The sequence below is a fragment of the Protopterus annectens genome, chromosome 14.part0 (genome assembly GCF_019279795.1).
Source record: "Protopterus annectens isolate FY-2018-M chromosome 14.part0, PAN1.0, whole genome shotgun sequence".
In the NCBI taxonomy this organism is placed as follows: domain Eukaryota; kingdom Metazoa; phylum Chordata; order Ceratodontiformes; family Protopteridae; genus Protopterus; species Protopterus annectens.
The window spans coordinates 778,515,617-778,530,585 of NC_056748.1; the positions used below are offsets into that span (position 1 = coordinate 778,515,617).

A 14,969-nucleotide genomic window follows, 5' to 3' on the forward strand; every position below is an offset into this window, starting at 1 on the left:
TCACCAACATGGGGACTCTATGCTCCAGACCAGAAGTGTATCCCTCATTGGTAAGATCAGACCATAAACTAATCTCACTGGATATTCACATCCCGACCCCACCCCCTGCCCAGAAAACCACAGTAAAAAACTTCTCTAAAGCAAATTTCACACTCCTCAAAACCAAGGTGGAATCCTTGAAAGCCCCCAGGCCTGTGGAAAATATGGCCCAGACCACAGAATCCTTTATAAACGCATTCTATGAACACCTTCAGGAATGCATGGATCATGCGATCCCAAATAAAACCAAGACCCAGTCCTCCAAAGGCAGACGTCCTGTCTGCTGGACCCCAGCCATAAACAAACTATACAATAGAAGGAGGAAGCTACTAAATGATAGAGCAAAATTCCAAAAAGGGAAGGCATCTCTGATCAGTATTAGCAAAAAACTACGGGCATTCATAAAATCGTCTAAGGCCAGCTTTGAGAGAAAAATTGCACAGGACACTAAGGATAATCACAAGGCTTTCTTTAGTTATGTTAGGAACCTGGGTGGTAATTCCCAGATATGCTCAGAATTAGTCCAAAATGACAAAAAATACACCGAACCCACAGACATTGCCAACATCTTAGCTGACAGGTTCAGCGCAAACTTCTCCCCCCCCCTCCCCACCAAAAGGGCAAATATCTATCCCAGCAGGGTGCTGCCCCCCTGACATCTCAGATGCTCAGGTAAGAGCCGCCCTCTCCAAAGCAAAAAACACAGCATCAATGGGACCAGACAGTGTCCCAGGCTGCGTCCTACATGAACTCCAAGAAGAGCTAAACCCAAACATAAAACTACTGTTCAATCTCAGCCTTACTACAGGATATGTACCCAAAGAGTGGCGTACAGCAACTGTGGTCCCTCTCCACAAAGGTGGTGCCTCAATGGATCCTGGAAACTATCGCCCCATAAGCCTGACTAGCTTGGTCTGCAAAGCTATGGAAAGGATCATCATGGACCTCATAAATAAAGATATTGGGGACCTACAGACACTGGATCCTACCCAGTTCAGCTTTGTTAGGGGCAGATCCTGCCTCTTAAACCTGGTTGATTTCTTTGAAACAGTCACCAAGGCCATTGACGAGGGGAAGGTGGTCCACACAGCCTACCTGGACCTCGCAAAAACCTTCGATACAATACCCCACTCGGGCATTATAGATAAGCTCACCAGCTTATAAACCCCTATGTCCCTAGATGGGTGCAAACTGGCTCAAGGGCAGAACCCACATGGTTAGAATTGCTGGAGCCATGTTAGACTCCAAACCAGTTACAAGTGGCGTCCCACAAGGCTCAGTCCTGGGACCTCTCTTGTTCGGTATATATTTCTCGGAGGTACAGGCCAACACAGAAGGACTGTGGCTGACCAAGTTCGCAGATGACTGCAAACTGGGCACCATAATCGACTCTCCAGCCGACACAAGCATCCTCCAAAAGGGCCTCATAGAAACAGACAACTGGTGCCAGAGCCATGGCCTCAAGCTAAACGCCAAAAAGTGTATAGTCATCCCCTTTGGCAAAAACAAAGTGCCCACAAATTACCACATAGGTGGTAATCCATTAAATACCAAAGAAGTAATTAGGGACCTGGGGACCCAAGTTGATAGCAATCTCCCATTTGACAACCACGTGGCCAAAGTGGTTAGAAAAACATTTTATATAGCCCACCTAATCATGAAGGGATTCACATCTAGATCAGGGGAGGTCATCGTGCCTCTTTACTCATCCCTCATCAGGCCCATAATTGAGTACAATGCCCCTTTTGGGATGCACCTTACCAGACACCTGCAGCAACTGGAAGGACCCCAAAAGTACCTCACCAAGAGGATCAAAGGGCTCAAACAGATGCCATATGCTGCCCGGTTAAAGAAACTCCAGCTCTACTCAGTGGCATACCGCCTGTTCAGAGGTGATCTGTGCCTGACGTATAAAGCCATGTCCAACCCGGAATTAATGGACATGCTGCACCTCAGAAAATCCAAATCCCATCAGGCTACATGCTCGAGAGACTTGAACCTCAGCACTGAAATAAATAGGACATGCTGGAGGGACAGATTCATAACCCAGAGGCTCCCTTCACTCTGGAATAAAATCCCAGCCCAGGTTAGGCAGAGTCCCTCATTGACTCTCTTCAAGAGGAATCTTGATGAGTGGATGGGAGATCGTAGGTTTACCCCGGGTATCACTTCTGTGTCACTGTTAGACAGAGGCACAGTATACTAACCTCAAAAAAGGGCATAGCAAAATTAATTTAAAATGGGTGGTGAAAGCCAAACACATTCTGGCTAGGCTTATAAATGCCCTAGGGCAGATAGCCTAGTATGAACCTATGAACCTAAATATAAATCCACACACCTTTAAGCATCTTAAAGGGATTAGCAAACATTTGAAAGCCTCTATTAGGGGACCAAAGCTGAACATGAATCAAAACTGACAGCTGAGGCAAAGGCAGTTCTAAATCCCTCTTTAGCTATGTTAGGAATCTAAGAAACAATACTAAATTAATCAAAAATACTATCACCCATGCTAACCCAAAGAACATGGCAAATATGCTGGCAGATAAGTTTACCACAAATTTCACTCAAAAGACCTTCTTTAAAAACTCTACAAATACTCAAATCCTTAGCATAACCAAACACTTAAAAAAGCATTTCCTAACTGCTCACAAACACTCAAAATAATGCATCAATGGGAAAATGCAGCATACCTGACTGTAAAATAGTGTCAAACACGTCCTCGCAGACCCAATCCTAAACTTAAGTTTAAGGCTGACACCTGGGTATGTTCCTGAAGCATTGAGGACAGCATTTGTAATATTCCACTATAATGCAGGACCCATCACTGACACAGGGAACTGCATACCAAGCAGTCTAGCTTAATCTTTAAGGCTATGGAACCCATTTTATCTGACTTCATTAGCTGCACCATCAAAAATCCTTTACACTCTGATCATCAGCATTTTGGTTTTGTAAAGGGAAGATCATGTTTGCTTAATCTGGTGATTTGTTTTTAATTTAAAGGCTGTGGGTGAAAGTCATGCAGTCTATATAGCCTATGTGGACCTAGCCAAGGCCTTTGATATCATCCCAACATATCCTATTCAGATATTGCTAACAAACTAAAATATCTAAATGTAAACTCATATACTGTAAGACTGAATACAACCCCACCTTTGGGATATATATTTTACTAAACATATCAATAAGAAGGACCCAAAAGGTTCCTTACCAGAAAGATTACAGGACGAAAGGTCCTGGACTACCAAGAGAGTCTCCATATACCTTTATCCCGAATCTTATAGACTTTGTAGTGATCTCTGACTGTGTCATTAGGGACCCAGATGTCTTGGACTTTCTGCATCTCTAGAAGTACTAGAGCCATTAATGTATATTTTCACCAGTAGGTAAATAAAACACAATAGAGGGATAGGATTATAACCTAGCATCTCCCAAACCTCTGGAATAAACTTATCCTCCTTACTAAGCAGAGCATCTCACTAGTTTGTTTTAAACATAACCAAATTAACTGAATGGGTATCCACAAATTTACTCTGGGATTGACTGGTATGGACCTCCTGGAGAAAGGATGTACAGCATGGAGGAGGGTATTCGCAAGGATGAATGATCATAAGACTTTGCCATGAAATATTTATTAAATCTAGAAAAGATGTATGACTAACAGATATTGAATCAGGTGCAAAAAAAGGCTGAAACTAATATTTTTACATGAAAAGCTGCTCCTGCTTTCACACCAAAACTAATATAATTAGCAAATGCATTAAGAGGGTAGTCAAGAAATTGTTTTCTGATGTATTTTTTTTCTGCAAAATGTCTTGCAGTCCCAAGTCAGTCCAGGGTCCATTGTCCATGTAGCTTACTAACCTGTCATTTATTGTTAACACCAGGAGAGAGGTGGTGTGCATGGCTACTATTGGTAGTGATTAGTATGGCATAATTGAAGAGAAACTAGTCTAAAAAGGAATTGAATAGATGAGCAAAAAATGTACACATATGAGAACACAGTTTCCTTAAATTAGAATTCCTTGAAGTGTGTATATGTTTGGTAAGATGGAGCATTAGTGGGTCTTGCCAAAAATTTCAGTGACAGCTATTGTTCTAAAATATAATCATATACATATACACATGTATGCACACAATGTCTTCATGTATACTTTCTTACCAAATTCAAGATCCTTAATATTACAGTGGAAAATGTTTTCTCCATTCACAATAAGTTCAACAGTATTCCAATCTGTTATTTCCTCTAGGATGCAGCGGTGCCCATCTGCTTGGAGAACAGCTTAGAAAAGAAAAAGAAAACACATATCAACTGGAAGGTCTAGTGCCTTGATTTATAATACCATGGTAATGAAAGGATGGAAGGAACTTCAGGTTGATTCAAATGTGTATGTCCAGTGATAGCATTGCTGAGCCTCTGTACACAAACAAGTGGAGCACACTTCTCACAATGTGGAACTAATGGGCACAGTGTAGAACACTACCTCTCATAGTATTGAACAAGTGGGGAGAACGGGCAAAATAGGAAATACTACCTATCACAGTGTAGAACAAATGGTAAAAATGCGGAATACTTGGCAATCACTTCGACTTAGAAGTTCAGAGCATGATTTATAATCGATTCTTCATACTTGTATAAAGCTCTTTTGAGGAATTAATATGGCTCAATATTTATCATGATTATTGTTCTAAAAGATTCTTAACAGTAATTGTGTGAAACTCACTTTCAAAGTGGAGTAGCGTGAATCACAGTATGTTTAAGATGAATGTTCTTTGTAATAAGGTTCAGTTGAGAGGTGTTGTCTGAGAATAGGATCATATTTGCAGTTAACAGACAAAATGCTTTGAAATGCAAGCATTATGTTTCTTGTACCAGTAGCTCTTCATTGTTTCCTGATGTGAAAGCCTGCATGCTGCTGGTTTCTGCAACTTTCCGAGTTAGATTATTGCATGTAATTATCTTTTGCAGAAACTAATGCTTTCCAGTTTTTGTCCATGTGTACCACACACATGCATATTCTTGAATTAGTTTTACACTTGTAGGACTGTAATTCTATTATTTCATTTAAAGCAATTTAAATCCTTTTAACATGACAGACTGCATGCTGACATACCCATTAGCAAATTACTATACTAAAATGAAGCACAACATGCCCACATATCATTAAAACATATGGATACACAAAATATTAATTCTAGAGAGAAAATAAATGGTAAAACACACAATCAACAATAGACGTGTATATAATGCATACCTAGGCTTTGCATTTTTAGACTTGAGAAGCCATTTAATAGGAGATCTATTTTTTCTCAGAAGGTTGCGGACTGACATTTCATTTACTTTGAGATCTTAATAGGTTTTACTTTATTTAGTGTGTTTTACAGCATCCATCATCTTGTGTTCAGTTTTTCCTGACATATCTTATACCTTGGACTGAAAATGGAGCAAAGGAAGGAAAGAGTAGATTATTGTTTCCACTGTAAATCATTAATGGTTAAGGGGCATTGAATTTGACATCCTTTTCTGATGTGCAGAAATACCTCTCAACCTCTCAAGGTAAGAATTCTGGACAAAGCCAAAATTTGTGGGGGGCTGGGACAAAGGCCTAAACCCAGGAACACATTTTAAATAGTGTTCTTATACATTTAGCAAGTTGCTAGAGTAACATGTTTTGCATTAGCATGCATTTTCTGAAGGTTATGACTAAAACTCGATAATTATTCAGTGACTTCAGTCCTCAGTAACTTGCCAAAAAAGAAAAAAATATGCAGAACAGACCAAAAATATAATCAAATCCAATAACTCAGCCGGTAAAACTCTGTTTGCAAACTCTGTTGGTAAAACTTGGAATTCCATCCCTGCTGACCTTACTCTAGAACCTTCCTTTGCCCAATTCAAAAACAAGTCTCAAACTGTATCTCAAATTACACTGGTTGTGTCCTTGCTCTAGTTCTGGTTAGCTCCCTGCTTTAAAATTGTGTGTTAAAAATATTTCTTTGCAACTTTAGCTGAGTCAGAATTTTGCTTGTTTATAGCCTCATCTAATTCTACAATTTGTAAAAGACGATCCCAATAAGTGCGGTGTTTCCTCCGTGTAAAAAGATTTATTGCGGACACACAAAAACACAAAATCCAAAATGCACGTAAAGAAAAGTTAAGCGCTTTCACTCACTATGTGAGCTTCATCAGAACACCGTTGTTCACTATAAATTCATTTAAATATACAAGTTTGGCGCCAAACAGACCTCCTCTATGACGTGTACTTAAAGGTACAAAATGTCACATAATATTCATGTTGTTCCTTTTTTTAAAAAACAATATTATAACACTCCATAGGGAATGTGTATATATTTATATAAGATCTATATTGTATGTTTGAAAAGCATATCAAATAAAAAACATAGTATATAATACCTTATAAAATGACATTTGCAATGATATAAAATATATATGAGAAACACTATTGAATTTTATATATATATATATATATAAAAATATTTTGTATGCTTACGACGCCAAGGCATCTAAAGGACCTCATAAAGTGTTTGATACTATGGAAAACAGTTTCTCTATTCCCAATGGACAAAGTTCTGGGGTGCATCATTTAATTAAAGACACTTGTCATGAATTGGACATTAATGAGACATTTAATAACAGCAAAATTAATTTACCTGATTTGACTTTTGATTTTTCAATTTATGAAATAGAGGAAGAAGCCAAACGTATTGGGACTAAACCCAAAAGGTTACTTCCTTCTAAAACATATTCTACAGCAGCCACAAACACTATGGTTAAAAAGAACGATGTAATTGTACATCCTGTTAAAGAAAAGTTTTCAGGTAAATGTACTAAGGGTATTCAAGATGTGAACCTTAATAAATTTTTAAATACATGTTTTAATATAGATACTGGTGCTGCAAACAAAGGGCAATACAATACAGTTAATAAACCATTAGGAAGTTTAAAGGAGATGATATATGCATTTGGCAAAAAACTGAAACAAATTAATGGATTAAAAATTGACAATGCTTACTTACACAAATGCATTGAAATGAAAATAGTTCCCCAAGGATTACGATTTTTTAAAAAGCCTATGGGAATTATATTAGAAGAGAATGGTATAACAGAATTGAATGAATTTTGTGATGAATGTGGGTTAAAATACATGAATATTCTCATCAAATACTCTGATGAGAAATTAATTAAACTGATTCAAGAAGTAGAAACATTAGATTCTCAAATTACCAGTGACTTATTATTTACGGAATGGGAGAATCTATACAGTAAACAATTCACTACAGCTGAGACATGGATAACTAATATTGGAGAGAGGAAAAAGAAGAAAATGACTAGGGATGTACAACAATATAAAAATGGTGAAGCTTATGTTTGGTCTAAATATAAGGGTGAACAGGAACGAACGTATAAGACATATGAAGTTAAAGATGTTCATAGTAGTACTTTGTCTGACAAATATCAAGCCCATTTTCAGGGGGGAAAAGAGAAATACACCCAACCCCATTGGAATCCAAACTGGAATCAACAGACAAGGTACGGAAGGAACAACTACAGATAATGGGTGGAGAATTAGAGATAACAACAAAAAAAGTCAAAGTTTCCAATACACAAACTAAAGAAATCTTAGTAAAAGAGAATGTGTACACACGTGATAATTTCACCATATACAATTTTTCCAGTATAGACATCAATAGTAGTCATTTTGATTTATTAGGCAAGGGTATGAAATACATTCCCAACCCTTGCTTTAATTTAGTTGACTGCTTATGTGAAATAAAAAAATATGCTAGAAAGATTAATTTAGCTATATTTTTTAACAATAAGTCTACCATGTCCAAATCAAATTATAGGGATGAGATTAAAGAGACCAAGAAAATTAGTTTAAAAACCAAAAGTACATTTATTCCACCATATTATCCTAGAGTAGAAATATTTGAGAAGGTGGTAACAAAAGAAATTCATAATACATACTACAAACAGAAGAACAACAATTTTTTAAATAACCTAACTAAACAAGAGAAGGAAACTTTAGATGCATTAAGGACAAATACTCAAATCAGGGTGATGAAACCTGACAAAGGGGGAGGGGTGGTCATATATGATAAGATGCAATACACCATGAAAATGTATGATATATTGCATACATCAGGCAATTATGAGACTATTTCTATAAACAAAGTAAATATCGCATATCAGAGAATTGATTCATACTTGGAAGAATTTTTAATAGATGAGAGGATATCTGGAGAAACACATGATTATCTCAGAGTAAAATTTCCTATAATGGCTACCCTGATAGGAATACCTAAGATACATAAAAATGTTAATAACCCCCCCATTTAGACCAATTGTGTCAGGTAGTCGAGCAAAGACATACCCCATAGGTAAATATATTGATATTCTGTTAAAACATGTTTATAAAAAAATCCCACATATGGTTAAAGACTCGTGGGAATTTTTGAGTATGTATCCTTCAACTTATTGGAAGGATGAAAATTGTTTCGTTACAATAGACGTAATTGACCTATTTTCATGCATCCCTAAACAAGCAGGATTAGATGCATTTGCCAACAGTATCCGCAAACACTCTGAATTGGAATGTGATGAGATTTGCCTTATAACTGAATGTATGTCTTTGGTCTTGAAAAATAATTTTATCTATTTCGAAGGAGAACACTTTAGGCAGACCAAAGGTGTGGCAATGGGGGCGGCGTGTGCCCCCATATTTGCCAACATGGTAATGCTTGACTGGGAAGAAACAACACTGTTTCCCAGCTCGTGGTACAAGTTTATTCTCCATTATTCAAGATTTTTGGATGACATACATTTAATATGGGGTGGGACCAATGATGAACTGAATAGTTTCATTGAATTTTTGAACAACAAAATAATAAGTAAATAAGTGAATATTTAAAATTCACTTATTTACATAGTTGTGAAGGTATAGCCTACCTTGATACTTATATATATAAAGACAAAGGTGAATTGAAATCCAAAATTTATAGGAAAAATACATTTTCCAATGATTATTTAGCTTATGATAGCTGTCATCCTATTAGGTTAAAGCAAAATATATTCAAGGGCCAATGTATTCGTGCCTCTCGGATGACATCTGATTTTAGAATAATGAAGGATGAAATTGAGTATATAACTGGGTTATTCAAAGACAGAGGATACCCATTCAAAATGTTGAATGAAGTAGGGACATATGTTATCAATGAGTGGGGCAAGAAATACAAACCCTTATTTGGTTTAGGAATAATAAACCACACAACTAATTTTAATTCTAATAACACAATAGAAACATTGGGATATCAACGGGTATTAATATTATGTTACAGTCCCTTATCTGATAAAATAATAGACATAGTGAACAAATTTTGGTATTTGTTATATTCTGATTCCAATGTTAAAGAAATTGTGGGTAGTAGACCAGGAATAGTGTATAAGATGGGGGATAATATTAAGAAAATCTTACAAAAAATCCCAGAGAAGATATGAAAAATAAGCAGAATATGAATAGTATTAGCAACAAGGTTCTCTTGGAAGGCACAAGAAAATGTGGTGCATGTAACCAATGCAAACACATTCTAGAAGTGAATAAAATGTGTATTCACAATGATTACAAACAAGTGGTTAGACCAAAAAAGGGGAACTGTAACACAAAGATGGTAATATACATTGCAACGTGTGGGGCATGTACAAGCTTTTATGTTGGTAAGATGGAAAGAAATTTTAGAAAGCGTATATATGACCATACTTATAGCATAACAAAAAAAGATGCTACCAATGTACTTTCCAGACACGTAGAAAAAATGGGTAATGACCATGTATTTAAATTTGCTATATTAGATATCATATGCATTAACCTGAAAGGAGGGGACACCAAGAAACTGCTGAATTTCAAAGAAATATGGTGGCAACTGTATTTGGATGCAACTAACCCACCTGGTTTAAATGATTTTATTTCTTGTAAACCAATTTTGGAAATGGAAAACAGATAGGTAATAGGCACATATTCATTTAGACATGTGCTTTAATCATGTATATATTTAGTGAAATATATTTTTACATTTCATCGATTTATTATGGATAGGGCAATTACAGTTGAATGTGTTGAATATCATAGGTTATTCTAGGTTGAATGTAATATATTCAAAGTTGAACATAAAAATTTTTATTAGACTCCCAGCAGCATTTGAGATCGTTTATTTAGTTTTAAAATTATGAGCGATAATCTGCAGACCAGTGTCATTGTATCGTAGATTAAATATTATGTTTTAACATACAACATATTTTTATATATATATATATATATAATTCAATAGTGTTTCTCATATATATTTTATATCATTGCAAATGTCATTTTATAAGGTATTATATACTATGTTTTTTATTTGATATGCTTTTCAAACATACAATATAGATCTTATATAAATATATACACATTCCCTATGGAGTGTTATAATATTGTTTTTTTAAAAAAAGGAACAACATGAATATTATGTGACATTTTGTACCTTTAAGTACACGTCATAGAGGAGGTCTGTTTGGCACCAAACTTGTATATTTAAATGAATTTATAGTGAACAACGGTGTTCTGATGAAGCTCACATAGTGAGTGAAAGCGCTTAACTTTTCTTTACGTGCATTTTGGATTTTGTGTTTTTGTGTGTCCGCAATAAATCTTTTTACATGGAGGAAACAGTGCACTTATTGGGATCGTCTTTTACATCTTTTCATTGGTGTTTGGTCAATTGATTCTGTTGTTAATTCTACAATTTGTTGGACTGTATAACTTGCTTGTCATATTAAGTTGGTAAATGGTGCTTTTCATGTAATACTTTTTCTGTATGTATGTTGGAGCTTTTCTCCTCGGGCCTCTGCTGAAAATGGACATGTATCCAGTCGGACTATCCCGGTCAACAAATGTAAAATAAAAAAAAATAAAATAAGGCAACATTTTGGCAAGTTGAGAGGTTTATGTGCAATACTGGACTTAAATTAATATTTTTGTTAAGTGTTTAGGCTGGATTATGGAAAGGAAATGGAGGATAAAAGTGGAGATAGGCTTTGGAATCTTGAGAACATTTTGTCTGTTGCTTCTTACAAGTAACATGATGAGTTTCATAAATGGCAATTGTATATATTTGTGTTAGTATTAAGATGGTATACGTGTATTGCCATGCAATAAACAAATGTGTAATTATACCAGCTGCATAACAAAACTTTGAGGAATGAAAATGTGACCCTAGAAACTTAGAAATGCAAGTCATTACTTTAAGTAAAAACACTGGCGATCAGAACCTGTGATAATTTCACCTGAAGTGTTTTTGTAGGGGGATTTACCTTCTGCATCCCCAAAATAGTTATGTATTTCCCTTACCAGTGATAACTTAGTATTACTTCTGAGATCCCTTGATTTTTGAGTAAAGAGAATTATTTTGGGATACTATAATATTTTAATTAACATAAAGCAACACTTATGCATTCCTTTTCAGAGTTTTCAGGTTCACACTTTTGCCTCTTAAACTTCTATCTTGATCACAACCACATACTGTAATATGATAACATTATGAAGGCTGCCAGCCTAGCTAGATAGAATTTTGTAAATAATTATATGTCATTGTAAATATTAATATGATCCACAGGCTTGTGTAACAAATGTAAGAAAATTGTGTTATGTCCAGAGCTTCAAAAATGCAACCACAGTGCACCCTGCTGGAAGAATGCTGATAAGTGAAGCATTTTGTGACTGATCTCAAGCTCGGAGACATGATGTCTGGACTAAGAAAGTCTTTCTGTTGTCTTAGGACAAGAGTTAATTACTAGGTTTTATATGTAAAGTGCCCTTTATTGCTGTGGTTTCCTGGCAGCTGCAAGATCAAATAGAAATGTTAAATTTTGAGTTTCTCTTAGCCTGGCAACTAAAGGAAAAGTGATAAAAATAATGTAATGTGAAATGACTCAGCAATACTGGGTGTCATCAATTTAAGACTTTCTCAGAGAGAAAGATTGAGCATTAGGTTTTGTCTAAAGCTGATAACAACTCACCAGGCACTTGCTTTGCTCTGTAAGTAGTATTTAGAACTTAGTATTTCTCTTAGCGTTAGATAGGAATTTAGCCAGATTAGTCTTTCTATATTTATGTCAGACTATCCTACAGTATTGTTTTAAAACATGTCCTGTGATTTCTGAACTCTGCAATGTCATTGTGTTGAATAATAAGTATTGTCTTGTGTTTTTATTATTTATTAAATATTTTTAAACCTTTCAACTGTGGCTGTTTTGTGTAGAGATAATTTCAGCTCTTAGAGTACATTGCACATATTTGGTGATACTGTCCAAGCCACTCCAACAGTCTTGCTGCTCAGTCACACTTACTATTTGGATAACAGTAATATTACACAGTGAAATTGGTCACCCTTTAGTAGCTGATAAGAGTAGTTGGTGGCAGTGATTACTACCTTATAGCCTGGCAGGAGGGTGCATAGCTGGAGAACCTGTGCCAGCCTTCCCCAGGAGTGTCTGTGTGTTTGTATATAAACCAAATCTCAGTGTGTGTGTGTCAGCTACATGGGCAGGGCCACGAAGCACTGGTTGGATATCGAGGGTACTGGAAGTTTTGGTTTGACTACTCGGCTGAGATCTGGACCCTATAGCTGTGCCAGTGGGGAGTCTTATTGGTGATCTGGAGAGAAAGGGAGAAACCAGCCCCAGACTGACTGGTGATCTCTGTGCGCTCTTAAGGGAAATTGTACTTTACTGTGTGTGTACTTGTTATCCCTCCAATGCACACGCCCCTCACTGGTGCTAGTGGTGAGGATTGAGGGTCCTTGATTACTGGGCCAATGCGCAGGCGTCACAAACACTACTGAATAGTTTATCTGGAAAGGATAAAGATGTTAGCGTGGAAGTTAAATGCATGCTGCTAATGTCAGTAATTTTAAAAAATGACCACAGCAATACATTTCCTACTGTATAGATCTCAATATATTTGAGAGGAAGATGGACTTATCTTACAGAACATGCTATATAAATGTGTGTCTTCATAGCATTGTTTTTTAGTGATTAAATTAACTTACTTACTCTGCATTTTCTTAATACATACATATTGATCCCCACAGAGTGCTAATACTATGAGGTCTACTTACGTCAGCTACATGATAATGTTAAAATGATGTGCACTGTGCAGTGAATATAGCAACACAGGTTCCATTATGTGATGATTATAATGGTAGAGTTTTACAAAAAATGTTTCTGATGTATATCCTAAAATTATTAAAATGAGTGGCTGTTCCAGGTTACACAAACTACTGTGACAATTATTTACAGTGTTTATGTACAGCACAAACTGCAACAGCTATTAACAGTGAAAGAAAACTGTTTAATGTCCTGTATTACAAATGCAGCGTAACTAAATGTGAACTGTCTCTCTGCTGTGTGTACTATTTTCAACAACATATTGTATACAGCTTGTATTGTATTTCAAAGTACCAAACAGTTATCAGCAGTAAAAAGTTAAGCTATTTGTAATTATCAAGCAAACGGTATGTTCATACCAGCTACAGAATTTCACTGAGGAAACCTCCATTGCTTTAAATGGCAGTGGCACAATGCAACACCCCTTCAAAAAAGGATGTACTTGGAGTAAAGCAGTACAGGAATTATGACGTATTAAATCAGTTATTTTCAGTCTAAATTGTCACTCATAGCCCGTGCAGTATGGAAGCAGGTATATAGATATATGGCAGACTATATACACTAAACTGCATGATTTAACTTTTGTAGGGTAGGTAACAACCATGTATTGCATAGAACACTGTTAAGCAAATTTCTGATGTAAAACAAAGTTTTGTTAAACACATTGGTCTTGTCTTGCTCTAGAGAATTAACAGCTGTGAACACAGAGCAGCATCAGAAGCATTTTCAGAGCTTTGGAAAGCTTTTAGATGCTTTGCTGATGTACATGCATAAACATGCACGGGCGCGGGTGCAGGCACACACACACACACACACACACACACACACACACACACACACACACACACACACACTGAAGTATCCAACAGCTTTTAAAGCCATTCACTCATTAGAGGGACACTTGACTTCTGACAGCTGTCATTAAGGCAGTGTTAAGTGTTTTACGGATTTCAAAGTTGTAATTCACTTCAGACTGGTATTACATCGGGGCAGCTAAAGTTCAATGTACTACAAACAATTATAACTGGGTCTCTCATAGGTTCACAGAAGGTTACTATGCTAACGGTCCTAGAGCCCTTACAAGCCTAACCATATTTATCCTGAGTTGCCCCAGTTGTCAATAGGTGAGTGAAGTTCACAGAGGTAAGGGTCTATGGTAGTTAATATCAACTTCATCTGTCCAGGAGGGACATGGGTGCCACCCCAGGAGGGAATTTGCGGTCATCCATCCATTGATCTAGGTTGCGTTTGAAGAGAGTCAGGGAGATGCAGTGTTTCATGTGAACTGGAAACTTGTTCCAGAGAAGTGGAAGTCTCTGGGAGATATAACTGTGTATCCAGCATGGCCTGCTCATGTCAGAGGCTAGGTTAATATCCCTGGAATGAGTGACCCTCGTGCAGTTTGATTTATGAATGTGCAGCATTTCAATCAGGGCCGGGTCAGAGACTGCTTGGTAAGCCAAGCACAGGTCACCTCTTTGCAACTTGTTTGAAGAGGGTCAGGGAGGTACAGTGTTTCACGTGAATTGGAAGCTTGTCCCAGAGAAGTGGCAGTCTCTGTCAGACCAGTGACCAGGCTTTCAGTCTTTCCATGCAAGACTTGTACGACTTGTATTGGGTACCCTGTAATTTCTTGCTGAGAAACCTTTGTGGTCACAAACTGTTGCAGGTGTATGATGAGGTATATGCAAAAAGGAGCATTGTACTC

The 14,969-nt window shown here is 36.7% G+C and overlaps 1 protein-coding gene across 1 annotated transcript in view; it reads right to left on the reverse strand.

Moving 5' to 3' along the window:
• The window catches only part of CCHR14.PART0H10orf53 (chromosome chr14.part0 C10orf53 homolog), a 251,737-nt gene that overhangs the window by 69,188 nt on the left and 167,580 nt on the right, over positions 1-14,969 (reverse strand). The window contains exon 2 of the mRNA XM_044055688.1: positions 4,202-4,321. Coding sequence (XP_043911623.1) covers positions 4,202-4,321 — 120 coding nt within the window. The remainder of the gene's footprint in view (positions 1-4,201; positions 4,322-14,969) is intronic.